The sequence below is a fragment of the Octopus sinensis genome, linkage group LG13, assembly GCF_006345805.1.
Source record: "Octopus sinensis linkage group LG13, ASM634580v1, whole genome shotgun sequence".
Classification (NCBI taxonomy): Eukaryota; Metazoa; Mollusca; class Cephalopoda; order Octopoda; family Octopodidae; genus Octopus; species Octopus sinensis.
This window is the reverse complement of record NC_043009.1, coordinates 9,259,378-9,279,373: the sequence shown is the minus strand read 5'-3', so window position 1 is coordinate 9,279,373 and position 19,996 is coordinate 9,259,378. Positions and strand designations below refer to the sequence as shown.

The window sequence follows — 19,996 nt, the reverse complement described above, 5'->3', positions numbered from 1 at the left end:
ACAATGTATGTTATCAGCTTATCAAGTTATCGCTTATTGTTATGGAAGGTGAAGACGTTTTTGTTTGGCCTGAGAATGAAGGGCCTGTTGAGGAGTTTGCAATCATCATCATTGTTCCACCGTGGTTGAGACAATGGAATTTACTATGCTACGCCAGACTTCACGGTCCATCATAGCATTACGGAGGTCCTGTTGTTGGATGCCTGTATCCCTGGAGATTACATGAAGGTAGGAGAGTGTGCGCCCTCTGGTATTGTGAGTAGATGGCTTCCAGAGGAGAGTAGAAATTACCTCGTTCTCAGCTCTACAACAATGTCCAGCAAACTGGATTCTCCTACCTTTCACAAGAGATGACACAGGTGGTAGTTTCCCATATATTTGCATTTTGGTTGGATGGTGCTTCCACGAGAGAGTTTGCAATGGCTGTGGGTGAGGCAGAGGATGCTCAGGTTCAGAGCCAGGAGTCTCAGAACCAGTGGCCCACCTGGAGGCCTACTTTGTCCTAATGTCAAAGGATAATAGCAATGTCAAAATCCTGTACTTCCAGTGCATCATGTACCAGCCCAAGGAGACCACCATCAAGGGACAAGTGGCAAGCCTCTACAACTTGAAGTTGCATGTCAAGAGGAAACACCCAGTGCATGCCATCCAGTCTGAGGACAGGATCAAGGCCGTCTCCTCCTGCGGGAAAGACAGACAATCTTCTGGCAGCAGGGCCAGTAACCAGTTGTTGCAACCATGTGCAAAGGATGCATGCCAGCCCAGCACTGGTGTGGCATTTGTCCAAACTGCTGGCACTGGTGTCCATCAGTCTATGGTGACAGAAGGATTGTAGACCCGTTTGTCGACATCATGCTACCACTGCATGTAGTGGGGTCTCCCAACTTGGTTGGCCAGATCACGATGCTGAACCCCAGCAACATGTCGATGTCCCACTGCACTGTGGGCAGGATGATCTTGGCCAGCTATAAACAGCTGGAGGAATATCTTACAAGATAATTAAGAATCAAATTTATACAAGATTATTAAATTATTATTATGACGTACTTCATATTTTCTTAATTTAATATAATTATTTAATTATTTTTTAATAATTATTTTCTTAATTCATGTAATTATATGTATAATAGCTAATTGAAATAAATGTCATAATATATAATATACAGTGTATATATATATATATATATATATATATAAAGTTAATCCAAACATGAAGACACAAAGAGAAAACACAACAACGCGAGGACGTGGAACAAGTATAGTGTTATTGGACACTCAGGAAAGGAAAGAAAGAAGGAGGATTTAACGTTTCGAGCAGAGCTCTTCGTCAGAAACATAGGAAAAGGAAAGATCCAAGGAAGGGAAGACGGAGGAAAAAAAATCGCCAACAATACACATGCGGTCACATATGTGTGTGTGTGTTTATGTGTGTGTATGTATGTATATATATATATATTTCACTCATGATTAAGTCTGCACAGCCAAAACAGCAGTCTTTAATGAAGTATCAAATAAATGAACCTTAAGTTCTTTATCAAATACCAACTATCATTCCATCCCTCATCTTAATTATTAACCCCACCCTGACACACACTCACACAACACATCACCTATCAAGGTGGTGTCACTATTCTCAAAAATTTAATTACAAGGCATTAAATTATAAGCAATATTTCCATGAATTTAGAACAGCCTAGTAACAAATGTTAAACTACAATCTGTGTGATTTCTATAAACAAAATATGGTTATAAAATACTGTGATCAAATGTCCTTCCTCCTTTCTACCTGAAGAACATTGTACAAACCACATGCTCACAAGAACCATTGCATCTTGCATGAAGATGAAGATGAGGGGTTATTTTTTTTTTAATTTTTGTTTTGTTTTTTGTAGGCCTTGATTATATTCTGTGTCAGTTTATATATAGTGATGGTGAATTATTTCCTTGTTGGTTTTAAATTGCTGCTAGCCACCTTAAAAGGGTAAAATTAATTAATTAAATTAATTAATTAATTAATTAATCAATCAATTAATTAATAATTTTACCAAGTAGATCAGTGCATTAAAATAACCTTTATAGGTAAAATTATACAAATATTCTATAATTATAAACATAATTATGATTTTATAATGGAAATGTTACACTGATGATGGGAAGTAAGTAAATGAAATACTTTAATCTCGAAACACTTATGTGGCTAATCGAAGTTGTGTTGATCCATTATTTTTCTCTTTGCTTACGTAAAAAAAGGGTGTTACTGTCTGGGAGATTCTTACGGTAGTAGAAAAGGAATTTTTGACTCCTATTTCTAAATTCGGTATGTGGTGAAGCAATTAGCTGACTCCTAATTATAATTATGTTTATAATTATACAATATTTGTGTGTGTGTGTGTGTGTATATATATATATATACAGGAAGACCTGGGATGAAGTGGTGAAGCATGACCTTCGAACTTAAGGCCTCACCGAGGCAATGACTAGTGACCAAGACTTTTGGAAATATGCTGTGCTTGAGAAGACCTGGCAAGCCAAATGAGACCATAACCTGGTGGCCTATGCCAGGGGCATAACCAGCCCACTTATGTATACCTTTCCTTCTTTGGATACTAAACTCTGCTTGCGAAGACCTATTAAGGCAAGTGAAATCGAAATCAAATTCGATGACTGGCATCCGTGCTAGTGAGGCACTAAGAGCACCATCCGAGCACAATCATTGACAGAATGGCTAACTGGCTTCCGTGCAGGTGGCACGTAAAAAGCACCATTCAAGCGTGATTGTTACCAGCGTCGCCTTACTGGCACTTGTTCCCTGTGCTAGTGGGGTGTTAAGAGCACCATCCGAGCGTGATCATTGGCAGAGCAGCTAGCTGGCTTCCATGCCAGTGGCATGTAAAAGGCATCATTCGAGCATGATCATTACCAGCGTCACCTTACTGGCACTTCTACCGGTGGCACGTGAAAAAACATTCGAGTGAGGTCGTTGCCAATACCTACTGACTGGCCCCCGTGCCAGTGGCACATAAAAGCAGCCACTACACACTCAGGGTGGTTGGCGTTAGGAAGGGCATCCAGCTGTAGAAACTCTACCAGATCAAGATTGAGTGCCTATTCTTAATAGGCAAAAATATTCTGAGGGCCAAGAGAGCCACCCTGTCAGATGGTAACTTTGAGAGGCTGATTTTTATGAAAGGCAACCAGCATCATGTCGAGGCAGTGGAGAAGCCCCAGCCAGAGCAGTACCCCATGATCATCATCTGATCTAGGCATGGTACCCATGCTATACTATGCCATTTTTATTTATTTAATACTTTTTGTTCAGCAAATAAAGTGTATGTTGACTGAAAAACTAATGTTTAATTTCATTTGCTCATTTATTTCCATACTACTTGATTATCACCTGATCTTGGTATGCTATACCTTTTTGGAAAATCTACGTCTAAGCTACAGCATGAAAATTTCAGCTCTTTAAGGTCTGTTTCTAAGGGTTTTAAATAAAAAAAAAACAAACCAAAACTAAATACCTATGATAAAAGTTAGTGGTTATTAATTAGCATTAGATTCCACTAATATTTTTTAACCTTTTTAGTGGTTTAGCGTTTGCAAAGATAACTTTTTAGTTAGCAGATTAGCGGTTATTGAAGCTAACCTTTGGTTAGCTGTGCCTACCACTGTATATGTAATATATATATATATATATATATATGCACACATATGTATAAACAGGCATGTGTGTATGTATGTATTGATATATACACAAATACAGAGGGTATTTCATACATATACACACTCTGTCAAGCAGAGGGGAGAAGCGCAAAGATGCACATGCATGCATATTACATAAACACACATGTGTATGTGTGTGTGTATCATCATCATCATCATCATCATCATCATCATCATCGTTTAACGTCCGTTTTCCATGCCAGCATGGGTTGGATGGTTCTACTGGGGTCTGTGAAGCCAGAAGGCTTCATCAGGCCCAGTCAAATCTGGCAGTGTTTCTACGGCTGGATGCCCTTCCTAACGCCAACCACTCCGTGAGTGTAGTGGGTGCTTTTTACGTGCCACCCGCACTGGTGCCAGACAGAGCTGGCAAACGGCCACGAACGGATGGTGCTTTTTATGTGCCACCGGCACGAGGGCCAGGCGAGGCTGGCAACGGACACGAAACGGGGCGGTGCTGGCAACGGTCGCGAAACGGAAAGTTCTCTTACATGCCACCAGCACTGGTAACACATCTGCAATTTCCATTGATCGATTTCCATTGATCGATTTCGATTCTGATCCTCACTTGCCTCAATGGGTCTTCACAAGCAGAGTTTCGACATGCCACCGGCACTGGTAGCACATCCGCAATTTCCATTGATCGATTTCGATTCTGATCCTCACTTGCCTCAACACGTCTTCACAAGTAGAGTTTTGTGTCCCAAGAAGGGAAGGTATGCATACGTAGGCTGGCTCCGTCCCATGTAGAAGGCCACGGGTTGTGGACTCACTTGTCCTGCCGGGTCTTCTCGCGCACAGCACACTTCCAGAGGTCTCGGTCTCTAGTCATTTCCTCAGTGAGACCTAAAGTTCGAAGGTCGTGCTTCACCACCTCGTCCCAGGTTTTCCTGGGTCTGCCTCTTCCACAGGTTCCCTCAACCGCTAGGGTGTGGCACTTTTTCACACAACTATCTTCATCCATTCTCGCCACATGACCATACCAGCGCAAACGTCTCTCTTGCACACCACAACTGATGCTTCTTAGGTCCAGCTTTTCTCTCAAGGTACTTACACTCTGCCGAGTGTGAGTACCGGCATTACACATCCATCGGAGCATACTGGCTTCATTTCTAGCGAGCTTACGCATATCCTCAGCAGTCACGGCCCATGTTTCACTGCCATGTAGCATGGCTGTTCGTACACACGCATCATACAGTCTGCCTTTCACTCTGTGCGAGAGGCCTTTTGTCACCAGCAGAGGTAAGAGCTCTCTGAACTTTGCCCAAGCTATTCTTACTCTAGCAGTTACACTTTCAGCACACCCGCCCCCGCTGCTGACTTGGTCACCTAGGTAACGGAAACTATCAACTATTTCTAGTTTTTCTCCCTGGAAAGTGACGGAAGTTGGTCTCAGAGCATTTTCAGTGTTTATTGTTCCTGAGCATCTGCCACATACAAAAACCATCTTCCTAGTTAGCCTTCCTTTGACATTGCTGCATCTCTTATGTGTCCATAGCTTACACTTGGTGCATCTTATAGAGTTTCTACCTACACCTTTTCTACAGATCGGGCAGGGCCATCTACCTGAAGGTGTTTGTGATTTGTCTACCTTCCTACTGATTACGACTTTGGTTTTAGCTAGATTGACTCTGAGGCCCTTCGATTCTAATCCTTGTTTCCACACTTGGAACTTCTCCTCCAGTTCTGATAGCGACTCAGCAATTAGAGCAAGGTCATCAGCATAGAGGAGCTCCCAAAGGCATCCTGTCTTGAATTCCTCCGTTATTGCCTGGAAGACTATGATAAATAGGAGGGGGCTGAGTACTGAGCCTTGGTGGACCCCTACCTCTACCCAGAATTCTTCACTGTACTCATTTCCAACCCTCACCCTACTAGCGGCGTCCCTATACATGGCCCGCACAGCTCTCACTAACCATTCATCTATCCCTAGTTTTCTCATTGCCCACCAGATAAGGGATCGGGGGACCCTGTCGAAGGCTTTCTCCATGTCAACAAAAGCCAGGTACAGGGGCTTATCTTTGGCTAGGTATTTCTCCTGCAGCTGCCTTACCAGGAATATAGCATCAGTAGTACTTTTCCCTGGCACAAACCCAAACTGCATCTCATCTAAACTAACTCTCTCTCTAATTAGTTGGGCTATGACCCTCTCCGTAACCTTCATCACCTGGTCCAACAGCTTGATACCTCTGTAGTTATTTGTATCTAGGGCATCACCTTTACCTTTGTAGCAGTTGACTATTATACTGCTACACCAGTCATTGGGTATGACCCCTTTGTGTATCACCTGATTAACTATATGGGTGACTAGGCTATAGCCGACACTACCAGACATTTTGAGCATCTCTGCAGTGATTCCTGATGGGCCTGGGGCTTTCCCTGTCTTCATGCTTCTAATTGCCTTAGCTACCACAGAACTATCAACTCGGATAGCTGGTCCCTCTGTTGGGTCAACATTCGGCAGACTCTCTTTATCCCATTCATTTTCTTCATTCAGCAACCTTTCATAGTGGCATCTCCAAACCTCTCTCTTTGCATCCTCATTTAGCGCAAGTGAACCATCTTCCATGCGAACACACTTCTCTCCTACCACATCACGATTTTCTCTCACACACTGTCTTGCAACACGAAACACCTCCAGTCTTTGGTCCTCACGGCGCAGAACATTGGCAAATTTTTTCTTATCTGCTTCCCCTCTGGCTAAATAAACCTGTCTCCTAGCTTCTCTTTTGGCAGTCTGATACAATTCCCTGCTACCCCCATTTTTCCAGACCTTCCAAGCCTGTCTCTTTTCTCTAATAGCCCTGTCTACAATATTGTTCCACCACCACGTTATTCTAGGTCGAGAGGGGACTTTGCACCAGCCACAGATCTGGTCAGTGGCTCTCAGCAGGTTGTCCCTTAGAAACGTCCAGCTGTCTTCTACCCCCTGTGATGCTCTATACCCTTCTACTTCGTCAGAGGCTTCAAGTAATATGTCCCTAAATCTCTGTCCATTTGCAGGATCTTTAAGCTTCCAGATCCTTCTTCTCCATATTTGTCGTCTTCTGGTTGTCCTCCTAGTCCTGATCCTAAAGTCACTAACTACCAGTCTATGTTGTGGGGTACATTCTTCACCTGGGAAGGTTTTGGCATTTATAAGCAGCCATCTCTCCCTTTGCCTTGTAAGGATGTAGTCAATTTGGCTGGTATGTTGGCCCGATTGGTAAGTGACTAGGTGGCTGGTAGGTTTCCTGAAGTTAGTGTTGCAAATCATAAGATTATTTGCATCGCAGAACTCCAGCAGCCTGGTTCCCTCCTCGTTGCGGGAGCCATAGCCATAGCCTCCATGTACGCCATGGAAGCCCCCAGCATGTCGTCCAACGTGACCATTGAAGTCACCAGCCACAAAGATAAGGTCTCTGTCGTTCGTCAATGAGGTAGTCTGCAGTAGAGTGTCATAGAATCGGTCTTTCTGTCCATCGGGTAGCCCCGACTGAGGAGCATAGGCTGATATAATGGTTGCTAAACTATGATGAAGCACTAATCTAATCTTAAGTATTCTGTCACTTACTCTGATTACCTCAATTACTTTATCTACCCATTTCTCAGCGATAAGTATACCCACGCCACCAACCCCGTCAGTGTTCCCTGCCCAGAAAATCTTGTACCTGCGTTCCTTACCTGTGAGGAACCTAGCTGATCCTCCTCTCCACCTTATTTCTTGCATGCAACATATATCCACACATCTCCGTTCAAGCATCTCGACTATCTCACCAGACCTACCTTTCAGAGTGCCAACGTTGAGGGTGCCAACCCTGAGGGTGTGGAAGGCATGGGCTCTAGAGACCCTGGGACGGTGTATATATATATATATATATATATATTTAGTTATTTATTTATTTATACACACACATACACACACACATATTTATAAATGTGTGTGTGTGTATGTATATATAAATATATATGAGGGGAAGTCAAAAATTATCCACACTTTCACCATAACATATTTTTATTATTGTCACACTGCCTTCTGCTCTTGGAAAAAAGTAAGTCCCAAGGTTGATTTGTTCAACTAAATCCCTCCAGCATGGCCACGGTCAAATGACTGAAACAAGTAAAAGAATAAAAGAACAATAGAATATGTCATCATTATTTTATATCCATTTTTCATGCTGACATGGATAGGATCGTTTGAGAGAATCCAATGGGTCTGAAAATCATATTTTGTGCCAATCTCATAGTTTTAGCATGATTTTTATCCCTTGATGCCCTTCCTAACACCGACCACTTCACAATGAACTGGATGTACTTTTCTATGGGCCCAGCACTATAGAGATTACCTTGCTATCAGCAAACTAAAGCATCCTCTCATACTCTGCAATTTTACTGCTTGAATCAATTGCCAATCACAGTGTATTCAATGCTTTTTGTGGCACCAACACAATTGAGGTTGCCTTACAGCTTGCAAAGCAAAATAGTATTTCCATTATTGGATAGAACAGATTTATAGTGAGAGATCCTAAAACCAAGGTGTCATGTAAAAAGCATAGGTGTGAGTGCTGGTGCCATGTAAAAAGGACTGGTGATAGTGTGATGTAAAAAAGCATCCAGTGCACTCTGTACAGTGGTTGGTGCTAGGAAGGGCATCCAGCTGTAGAAACCAAGCTGAAACAGAATAGGGAACCTGGTATGGTCCTTGATCTTGCCAGTTCCTGTCAAGTTGTCAAAACCCAGCTCAGAAAATGGATGTTAATGTTGATGATGATGGTGATGATGATGATGATGATGATGATGACAGTAATGGAGACAAGAGAGAAGGGACATGTCAGGGGCTTGTGTGAAGGAGAGGAGGAGAGATAGAGATAATGGTTATGGGGTAAGTTGAGAAGGTGGATGAGGGGGATTAGCATGGGTTACATAATTTGTTAGGAAGGAGGTAATGGGAAGGAAAGGGGGTGGAAAGTAGTGCCAAGGGATGAGTGAGAGAGAGAGAGTAAGAGAGAGAATGAGAGAGAGAGAGTTAAAGAATGTTAGAGAGTGATAGAATGGTGTAGTATATGGAGTAAGAGGTGTAGTCTTACCCCATGTTATGCATGGATGGTTAAAGCAATACATGAAGGAATGATATGATAGAAGTTTGTAATAAAGGAGGGAAAGGGAAATTAGTATCAAGGGGATTTGTGAGAGTGAATCATAAGGGTGGTAGTAGTAGTGGTGGTGGTGGTGGTGGTGGTGGTGATGATGGTGACGACGACAATGACGACGATGACGATCATGGTGATGATGATGAGGAGGAGGAGATGTAGTGCTAACCACGCAATATATGGGTGGGTAGAAGAGCATGGGGGCACGATAAGTTGATGATGATGACAACAACGACGATGATGATGACAATCATGGTGGTGGTGGTGATGTGATGATGATGATGGTGGTGGTGGTGGTGGTGATGATGATGATGATGATGATGAGGAGGAGGAGGAGGAGGAGGAGATGCAGTGCTAATCACGTTATATATGAGTGGGTAGAAGAGCATAGGGGCACGATAAGTTGATGTTGATTAGGGCCCAGGGAATATCCACATGGTAAAAATTTTTTTTTATTCCAAGAAAGCGTGATGAGAGAAATATAAGAGAAAGCTGACATCACAGAGCTAGTCAAGGTTAATTGATAAGGTATTCTTCCTATTATCATCCGAAGGTGTGAACAGGCTGGATGTATATTTCATGACAACCTTCTCCACTTTGTTTTCTTACTGTATCAGCTATTCCCTATTCAGTATGGTCACGCCTCTAAGCATATTGCTTTCATAACATCTGTGTCACTGCTGTGCATTAGAATAATAATAATAATAATACATCCTTTCATACACACTTTTAATCTTTTTTTTACTCTTTTCCTTGTTTCAGTCATTTGACTGCGGCCATGCTGGAGCACCACCTTTAGTCGAGCAAACCGACCCCGGGACTTATTCTTTGTAAGCCCAGTACTTATTCTATCGGTCTCTTTTGCTGAACCGCTAAGTGACGGGAACGTAAACACACCAGCATCGGTTGTCAAGCAATGCTAGGAGGACAAACACAAACACACACACACACACACATATATATATACATATATACGACAGGCTTCTTTCAGTTTCCATCTACCAAATCCACTCACAAGGCATTGGTCGGCCCGGGCTATAGTAGAAGACACTTGCCCAAGATGCCATGCAGTGGGACTGAACCTGGAACCATGTGGTTGGTTAGCAAGCTACTTACCACACAGCCACTCCTGCGCCTATACTGTTTTCTTTTTATTTTTATTTTTTTACCCAATTTTTTAGATGAGTTGCTTGCCTTGTATCAGTGTTAGAAATGATAATTGCTTTAAAAAGAAAGAAGGTTATGGCTTTCTTTCTTTCTTTACATGAAGAGGAGAGAGAGGAAGTTGGAAGAACACATAGCAGGTAGGTATGGACAGTGGTGAAAGGTTGTAAAGACAAGCTAGGTTACAGTGTTGGCAACAGAAAAGGGACAGTTAAGGTAAGAAGCCAGTCATTATGATACAATCAGGTAATAAATACACCTGAGAAAGAAGTAGAAATTCATGAATACTGAAGTGTTCTCATAGACTTTTGGGAGAAGAGTGACAATGATTTTTAAAAATATATTTAATAAAAAGATTGGTTCATGAGGTGCAGGTGTGGCTGTGTAGTTAAGAAGCTTGCTTACCAGCCAGGTAGTCTTGGATTCCGCTTCAATATGCGACACCTTGGGCAAATGTTTTCTGCTATAGGCCCCCTGGCCACCAAAAGCCTTGTGGATGGATCTGATTGATGGAAATGGAAAGAAGTCCATCATGTGTATATATATGTATATGTGTATATATATGTATATATATATATATATGTATATATATATATATATATATATATATATATATCTATATATTAGGAGGAGGAGGGGTCTTAATGGACATGGTGTACTATTCAGCAGAAAGTAATGAGTAATATATATATATTAGTAGAAATAAGTTACTCCGAAATCTGGATGGTTATATATTTGCAGATATTTATTAATATGTCACATGTTTTTATAAATCATATATTGCAGATGCAAGTGCTAATATATGATTTATAAAAGCATGTGACATATTAATAAATATCTCTAAATGTAAAACCATCCAGATTTCTGAGTACCTTATTTCTACTAACATCACCTCCAAATCTTCTAGTGTGAGTGTGTGTGTGTGTGTGTGTGTGTGTGTGTGGAGAGAGAGAGAGAGAGAGGGTTGAAAAGTAACACACGAGTTGATATGTATAAAGAAAATAAGACAAGGTAGAAAATACTAAAATAATTTTATCATGAAATACATTCTGTAAAGGTTAGTACCAGTTTCAATCTTTTTAACTTTTTCAATTAAAAGCAAAACAAGACAAACAATTAAATTGAAGAAAAAAATTAAATGAAATGTTTTGCAAATATTTCCATAGTCTTCCCTCTCTTTTTTTTTCCCCCTTTGTGAAGGCTCAGTAGGCAGTAGCACATTTGAAGAAATAGTTTTTTATGAGTGCGGAGAAATGTCTGATTCTGAAGTTTGATGAGAGGAGGAGGAGGAGGAGGAGTAGAGAGAAGAAAGAAAAAAAAATTATGATTTGTGGATTTGCTGCAGCAAGAGTTTGAATTATTCTCAACATTTAGGATAAACACTTGCATGCTGAGGGAGGGAGGGTGTTTGTTTGTTTGTTTGTTTGTTTGTTTGTTGAGCGAAGCGGTCTTCATCCCAGAGCTTGCAAGATCGCGCCTCTGTATTGGGAGAAGTGCAAAACGTGGTTCTTTACTAGTTGTAAGAGCCGCAGAAGAGAAAGCAGGTCAACCCCCGACACCGAGAGCATCGACGGATGGATGAATGCGCATCCAGGCTCAGCGGTTGCATAGGAAGTCGGGGACAGGAAACAGGAAGAAAGAGTGAGAGAAAGTTGGAGCGAAAGAGTACAACAGGGGTCACCACCACCACCCTCTGCCAGAGCCGTGTGGAGCTTTAGGTGTTTTCGCTCAATAAACACACACAACGCCCGGTCTGGGAATCGAAACTGTGATCTTCCAACTGCGAGTCCACTGCCCTAACCACTGGGCCATTGCGCATCCACTTGCTGATGGTGCTGCTGTACTTTGTCTCCAAATGCAGGAATGGATATATCACTAACCAGTGAAGTAGATAATTTCCACTGTGATATTAGAACTGCTCCAGCTCAGCCACCACAATAGGCAAAAAACCTTCGGTGAAGATACCTAAGGGTCTGTTGATGGTTTAAAACCCAGGCAATGGTTTAAGTCTAGCAACTTAGACCAGGTTCGGTCCATCTGACAGGCTTTTGCACATTTTCCTTCAACTTACTGGTACCGCATAAAAAGCACTGGTGCTAGTACCATGATGGTGTTACATAAGAAGCACCGGTGATGGTACCACATAAAAAGCATTGATGATGGTACCATGTAAAAAGCACTAGTGCTGGTGCCATGGTACCATGTAAAAAGCACTGATGATGGTACCAAGTAAAAAAATATCCAGTACACTTTGTAAAGTGGTTGGCATTAGGAAAGACATCCAACTGTAAAAACCAAGCCAAAACAGACTATGGAACCTGGCCTTGGCCTTGCCAGTTCCTATCAAATTATCTAACCCATGCCAGCATGGAAAATGGACGTTAAATAACGATGATGATTACTTTCCTTCACGAAGCTTGGATTATGACAAGACACTCTATCACAAATTCCTGCAGAGCAGGATCAGACCCAGAATTCCATAATTGTGAGTCTGTGAGGGAAATCTTTTACCCACACAGCCATTTCTGAGCCTATGTTGACAACTCAATAACAGGAGGAACAACCAAATACACTATAATTCCTGAAGTTGCCAGGTTTCCAGTTTCCAAAATATCTCGCGACTCGTCCAACTCATGTCTTTCATTTTTATTAATTATAGGTTGTGATTAGCATCCTCACCATTTAGTTATCACACTTCTCACTATCTCACGTCTGTGGCAATGAAAATTACAGACATTATAGAAAATAACTTTTGACATTTGAAATATATATTTAAAAAAATAATTTTGTTTGAAACGTGTTGCTTAGCAGTACACTGATACTTCAGATGAGTTCCATAACAGAACATTACAATAGAATCACAGATAAAATTTTTCCTCCATAATCATTATTATATCAATAGCCATCATCAAAATATAAAATACTGTTCTTCAGACAGTCCTAGTTCAGTGAGAAAGTTAGCCATGTCTTTGTTAAAAACCCTGCTGCCACAGATCAGAAAGAAATTGTTAGCAACGTCTTCGACTTTGGACTCTATAAGAGTCTTTGTTATTCTGCCAAAATGTAGCCGTTCTTCATAAGGATCCAGGTTGCTTGATTCTTGTTCCTACAAATAACAACAAAAATTTAATGATAAACACAAAAAAGACTATAAATACTTTTTTTCAAAGCATTTTAAAAATATTTTAATATTGCTCTTTGACATTTTAAAATAAATTTTTGACATATTTATGATCAGTTTTTGACATTTTAAAAAACTAAATGTATTTATTGACATCTATTTTTTTCATGGATAATTCGTGAAAATAAATAAACAAAATATTCATAAAATTATCCCATGCAATTTTCTATTTTTCTACACTTTTTCAAGATATGTATTATTATTACTAATTATTATCATCATCATCATCATCATCACTAAAGTAGTCAGCTGGCAGAATCATCAGCATGCTGGATGAAATGCTTAGCAGTATTTCACCCATTGCTACATTCTGAGTTCAAATTCTGCTGAGGTTGACTTTGCCCTTCATCCTTTCAGGGTCAATGAATTAAGTACCAGTTGAACACTAGGGTTGATGTAATCTGCTCATCCTCTTCCTCAAAATTGCTGCCCTTGTGGCAAAATTTTAAACAAGCAGAACAAAATTTTAAACATGCCGGGTAAAATGCTTAGCAGCGTTTTGTCCATCTTTACATTCCGAGTTCAAATTCCACTGAGGTTGATTTTGTTTTTCATCCTTTTGGGGTCAATAAAATAAGTACAATTTGAGAACTGGGATTGCTATAACTAACTTGTCCCTTTCCCCCAAGCTTCTTGGCCTTGTGCCAAAATTTGGAACCATTATCATTAAGTGGGTGGTGGTGGTGAGCAGGCTGAATCTTCAGTATGCCAGACAAAATGTTTAATTAACAGCATTTCTTCTATCTTTACGTTCTGAGTCCAAATTCCACCAAGGTTGACTTTGCCTTTCATCCTTTTGGTGGTCAATAAAATGAGTACTAGTTGAGCACTGGCATCAATGCTATCAGCTACCTCACAGCCCCCCAAATTCCAGGCTTTGTGCTTTTAATAGAAAGGATTATTTAGGGGGTGAGCTGGCAGAAACATTAGAGAATCAAAAAAATGCTAGGTAACATTTCTTTCAGTTTTATGTTGAATTCAAATTTTGCCATGGTCAACTTTACCTTCCGTCTCTTCAGTCAATAAAATAAGTACCAGTTTAGCATGGGGTGTCAATGTCATTGACTAGCCTCACTGTCAAAACAATTTCAGGCATTGTGCCTACAGTAGCAAGAATTATTATTATCATTATCATCAACATCATTATTAACATCATCATTATTGAGTGAGAGAGTAGCACATGCCAGCAAAGTGACCCTGGGGTACAAATATACATATGAGTATCTCAGCTGTAGAATAGATATACTACATCCCTGTATGTCATAAGAGGTGACTAAGAAGGTTAGCAACAGGAAAGGCATGCATCCAACCAACCAACCAACCAACCAACCAACCAGCATTGCCTCATGCAAACCATCCAACTTATGCCAGAATTGGAAGGTGAACATAAAAACATACATGGATATTCATGGATTAATGTTTGGTGTTAATTAGTGCAAATTATTTATGAGAATATCAGATTATGAAGAACCACTATGTATGTATTTGAGTATGACTTATTATGTGGAAACGCGTGGTTTAGTGGTTAGGGTGTCAGCATCATGATCGTAAGAATGTGGTTTCGATTCCTGGACCAGGTGACACATTGTGTTCTTGAGCAAAACACTTCATTTCACGTTGCTCCAGTCCAGCTGGCAAAGATGAGTAATGCTGCGATGGACTGGCATCCCGTCCAGCTGGGGAACACGTATGCCATAGAAACCGGGAAACCGGGCCCATGTGCCTGGCTAGGCTTTAAAAGGGCACATTTATTTTATTATTATGACTTATTATACACAATCTTCTTTCAATTTCTGTCTACCAAATCCACTCAGGCTTTAATCAACTTGGGGTTATAGTGGAAAGCACTTGCTCAAGGTACCACGCATTGAAATTGAACTTGAGACTATGTGGTTGCAATGTGAACTTCTTATTTACACAGCCATGTCCCCACTCTCTCTCTCTCTCTCTCTCTCTTTCTCTTTGTATTTATAATACTAAAACTCAAAGCTTGTTTGTCTGTTCCATAATTTTAAAGAAAACTGTAGACAGTGGCAATAAGCTTTGACTAATGTACTCTTAAACACACACCTTTTGCCTAAAATATGTTCCATTACATTTCTGGTCTCTGGAAGCCACAAAACCAAAAGAAAAAAAAATATGTTGTTGATTATTATATCAACACAAGAAAGTCATTTCCAACCATTCGTAAAATGGAGAAAATTAACAACATAACTCACACATCCGCTTTCCAATAAAACAGACAAACACACACATCAATAGAAAGAAAAGAAGAAAATCACATATAGTCAGTTGGTGAGATAGTTAGTTAGTAAGTAAGTTAGTTAGTTAGTTAGTTAGCTAGCTAGTTCATTAGCTAGCTAGTTAGTGAATCAATGATAGTTAAGTGAGTGGGCAGATGAATGGATGGACAGACAGAAAGAAAGATAGAAAGAAAGAAAGAAGGAAGGAAGGAAGGAATGAAGGATGGATGGATGGATGAACCAGCAGACAAAAAATACATAAACAGATAAAGACATTGCCTTCCCTCCCAAAATCTTTGAAATAAATCCTTTTTTTTTGTCTTTTACTATTTGTAATAACTTTTGTTTTATTAAATAAGGCGTGGCTGGTATTGGGATGGCGGGAGGGGGAGGTACAGTGGATGATATGGTATGGCGGGGAGAGCAACATGAGGGGAAGACTGATTGATTGGGGGTGCTCACACACACACACACACAAATATATGTTTGTTTGTGTGCTCTTTTAAAGCCTAGACAGGCTCATGGGCCCAGTTTCCCAGTTTCAATGGTGTATGTATTCCCCAGCTGGACAGGACACCAGTCTATCGCAGTGTTACTCATTTTTGCCAGCTGAGTGGACTGGAGCAACGTGAAATGAAGTGTTTTGCTCAAGAACACAACACGTCACCCAGTCCAGGAATCGAAACCACAATCTTACAATCATGATGCTGACACCCTAACCACTAAGCCACATGACTCCACACAAAAATATATTTACACAAAAAAATATATATTGTATACAATTCCTATGTAGTGCTTTTAGAAGTCAGTTTTATCATGATGAGCAAGTTTTCATAAGAACTTTGTATCACCAGATATCCTGGTCCTTTGTCATTTACTCTGTGAGGGTCATGGTTCTGAGATCAGCCTTCACCACTCCATCCACAGGCTCCAGCCACATTTAGTGATTGGTAGTTCTTTATACGGTTGTCCTCGTCCATGCACATTATGTGTCTGTACTAACACAATCTTCTTCCTTGCACACTGCATCTGATTCCTGTTATGTCCAGTCTTTCTCTCAGCACATTTATACTATGACTTGCACTATGACCCAGCAATGCCGGGTCAGAGTGCTAGTGCATGCATATACAGCTGCATGCGTGCGCACATACACGCGAGTACTGTCCAAATCTCCGACCAATCACATACAGCTAGCTGGCATTCAATTGGCGTATCAAGTTTCAGGCATTTTGATTGGGTTTTGGGTAGAAAATTCACAAAAAAGTCACTTCTATTGATTTTTTTAATGGCTTTGCAGGGTGACTGAGGAAATGTAAAGATGTGCATGACCACCCTTGGACGGTTTTGAATGACCATAGAAAGTGCGAGCCCTCTAACTGAAAAATTGTGGATTTGTATAAAGGACATGCACACACACACACACACACACAGACATTTTGCCGTTTATATATATAGAGATGTTCATGCACACTTAATTTGCACATCCAACAGAGCATGCTAGCTGCACTTCTTTCTAGTCTTCTCATCTCCTCTGCACTCAAGGTCCATGTCTTATTACCATGCAGCATTGCGGTTCTAACACAAGCATCATATAATCTGCCTTTCTCTTTCAGGGAAACAACCTTTTGCCAACAGCGGTAGTAACTCTGAACTTTTTCCAGTTTGTTCTTACTCTGGTTACTATGCTTTCAGAGCAGCCACTTTCCTTGCTAATTACATTTCCCAAGTAACAAAAGCAATTAACTACTTGTAGTGAACTCATCATCATCATAGTATAACATCCGCTTTCCATGCTAGCATGGGTTGGACGATTTGACTGAGGTCTGGCAAACCAGATGGCTGCACCAGATTCCAATCTGATCTGGCAGAGTTTCTACAGCTGGATGCCCTTCCTAATGCCAACCACTCTGAAAGTGTAGTGGGTGCTTTTACATGCCACTGGCACGAGGGCCAGTTAGGCGGTACTGGCAACGGCCACGCTCAAATGGTGCTTTTTATGTGCCACCTGCACAAGAGCCAGACCAGCAGCACTGGCAACGACCTCACTTGAATGTTTTTTCACGTGCCATCAGCACAAGTGCCAGTAAGGTGTCACAGGTAACGACCACACTCAAATGGTGCTTTTTACATGCCACTGGCACAGAGGCCAGCTTGTTGCTCTGGCAACAATCTCACTTGTATGGTACTCTTAGCGCTCCACTAGCATGGATACCAGTCATAGAATTTGATTTTGATTTCGATTTCAGTGAACTGATTGAGTATTTAGGAGACTGAGTTTCTGGTGTGCTAGTATGAACTGCTCCAGTGCACCTACCACATATGAAACCTACGTTTTCAGTTAGGCTGTCAGTAATTTCACATCTCTTGTATGTCCACAGCTTACATTACATACAACATATGAAGTTTATACCTACTCCTTTTCTGCATATCAAGCAAGGCCATTTCTCTGAAGGTACCAGAGTCGTGTCTTCTTTCTTGCTTACTAAATCCTTTGTCTTTTCTTGGTTTACCTTAAAGCCCCTTGGTTCCAGGTTTAGCTTCCATTTCTGGAATTTTTTCTCCAATTCCTCTCTGGATTCAGATATGAGAACTAAGTCATCAACATACAGGAGCTCCCAAGGACAGACAGTCTTAAACTCCTCTATAATGGCTTGTAGGATTATGATGAATAGGAGATGAATAGGGCTGAGAATTGAGCTTTGGTGGTTTCCAGCCCTCACACTAAATTCCTCATTGAATACATTGTTGACTCTCACTTTACTTACTACATCCTTGTACATAGCTTGCACTGCTCTCACAAGTTATTCATCAGTACCTAATTTTCTTACTGACCACAAGATTACTGTATGTGGTACTCTATCAAAAACCTTCTTCAGGAATAACAGTTTAATCTTAGCCAAATACTTCTCCAGTAATGGCCTCAGGCTTTATATACAAATATGTGCATGTGTATGTGTGTGTATAAAGGCTTCATGTGCACAGGCACACAGAAAACTGAGTATATGTATAGACATATAATTTATGTATGTATGTATGTATGTGTGTATGTATATATATATATATATACATACATTCATACATACATACACATATATGTATATGTATATATATATATATATATAGATATAGATATATAAACAACTTCAAAATTCTTTAAAATAAATATTATTATAACCTTGTAATTCTTCTGACAGAATTTTAAAATTAGAGTAGATTTTTGGTATTCATAAATTAAATTAATAATGTATAATAAAATATAATTATTTAAAACAGTATTAAGAGAGGGGGGCGGGAGGGAGAGAGGGAGGGGAGAGAGACTTTGCATTGTCTGTAAACAAAAACAGACAACCACAAGCTTGTATATTCTAACAGAAACAGAAACAATATTTAAGTCAGGGACAAGAAAATATGATATAAAGACTCTAAAAGATTTAACACATGTATGTGCACATAGATACATACACTAATATATATGTATGTATTTTTTATAAATATTTATAACACTTTTTTTTTTACCGGGTAAACTGAATTGTAGGCGTAAATTAATTAAGTAATAAACTAAATATTATAATTAGAAAAATATGTTAAACATTACCATGGATAAATATTATCATAATTTAGAAATTAAAAGTTCTTTCTAAGTTTATATTCTGCAGTAAAGTTCAATATATCATAAATATATAAGCACAGAACATGTTTAAAATGGTGAGGCTTATTTCTTACTATTTTCAGTAATTTCTAATCTTTTTGCATCAAGTCTTGTTTCATTTTCTTCTTGTGTTTCATCTTGTTTTCTTTCAGTTGTTTTTATTCTTTTAACCTCAAAGTTTGCTTTACTTTGTAAATATTATTTTACTTTGTGAATAATGTTGTTGTTAGGTATCAATAAACTTTACTAAATAAGTGAAAAACTTTAATAAACTTTATGAAATGAGATGAAATATAAAATTGTTACATATATTAAATCTGTGTCTGTAACGAAAAATTAAAATACTTCCTTTTACTTTACTTTACTTTCTAAACAAATTTACGATGTAAGTGATAAGCCACATGGGTTTGATAATGTTGACTTTAAGTGTTAATAAACTTTATTAAGTGAGATGAAAACGTTAACAAGCTTTACTGAATGAGATGAAATATAAAATTATTACTTACATTAGGCCTGTACTGATTAGGAAAAATTAAAATATTTCTTACCATTTTCCTTTGTAAATAAAGCTTATGAAGTAATGTGTAATCATGTGAATTTGCCAATGCTGATATGAAGTGTTAATAAATTTTACTACTTGGTGGAAGGTGGTGCACTTTCTTCCTTACAGGACATGATTAATAAAGTATGATTTTTAGTGACTTTTAGTGATTCAAGTTACATTAAACTTGAGAAGTGTTCATACTATACAGAAGCCATATATATATATATATACAGCATGCGGTGAATAAACTGTCATCTAAATTACTCAAAAGCAAAAATAATGCTGACATCTCATTTTAACAAACATATTTACCAAAATTACATAAAAATATCTAGGAATACTAAAGAGTAAATTCATTCAATA

At 39.6% G+C, this 19,996-nt stretch overlaps 1 protein-coding gene across 3 annotated transcripts in view; it reads right to left on the bottom strand.

Moving 5' to 3' along the window:
* Positions 1-12,302: 12,302 nt before the first annotated feature.
* The window catches only part of LOC115218556 (NADH-cytochrome b5 reductase-like), a 157,329-nt gene continuing 149,635 nt past the window's right edge, over positions 12,303-19,996 (bottom strand). For all 3 annotated transcript variants that reach the window (XM_036508146.1, XM_029788443.2, XM_036508147.1), the window contains exon 7: positions 12,303-13,122. In XM_036508146.1, coding sequence (XP_036364039.1) covers positions 12,925-13,122 — 198 coding nt within the window. In that variant the 3' untranslated portion in view covers positions 12,303-12,924. The remainder of the gene's footprint in view (positions 13,123-19,996) is intronic.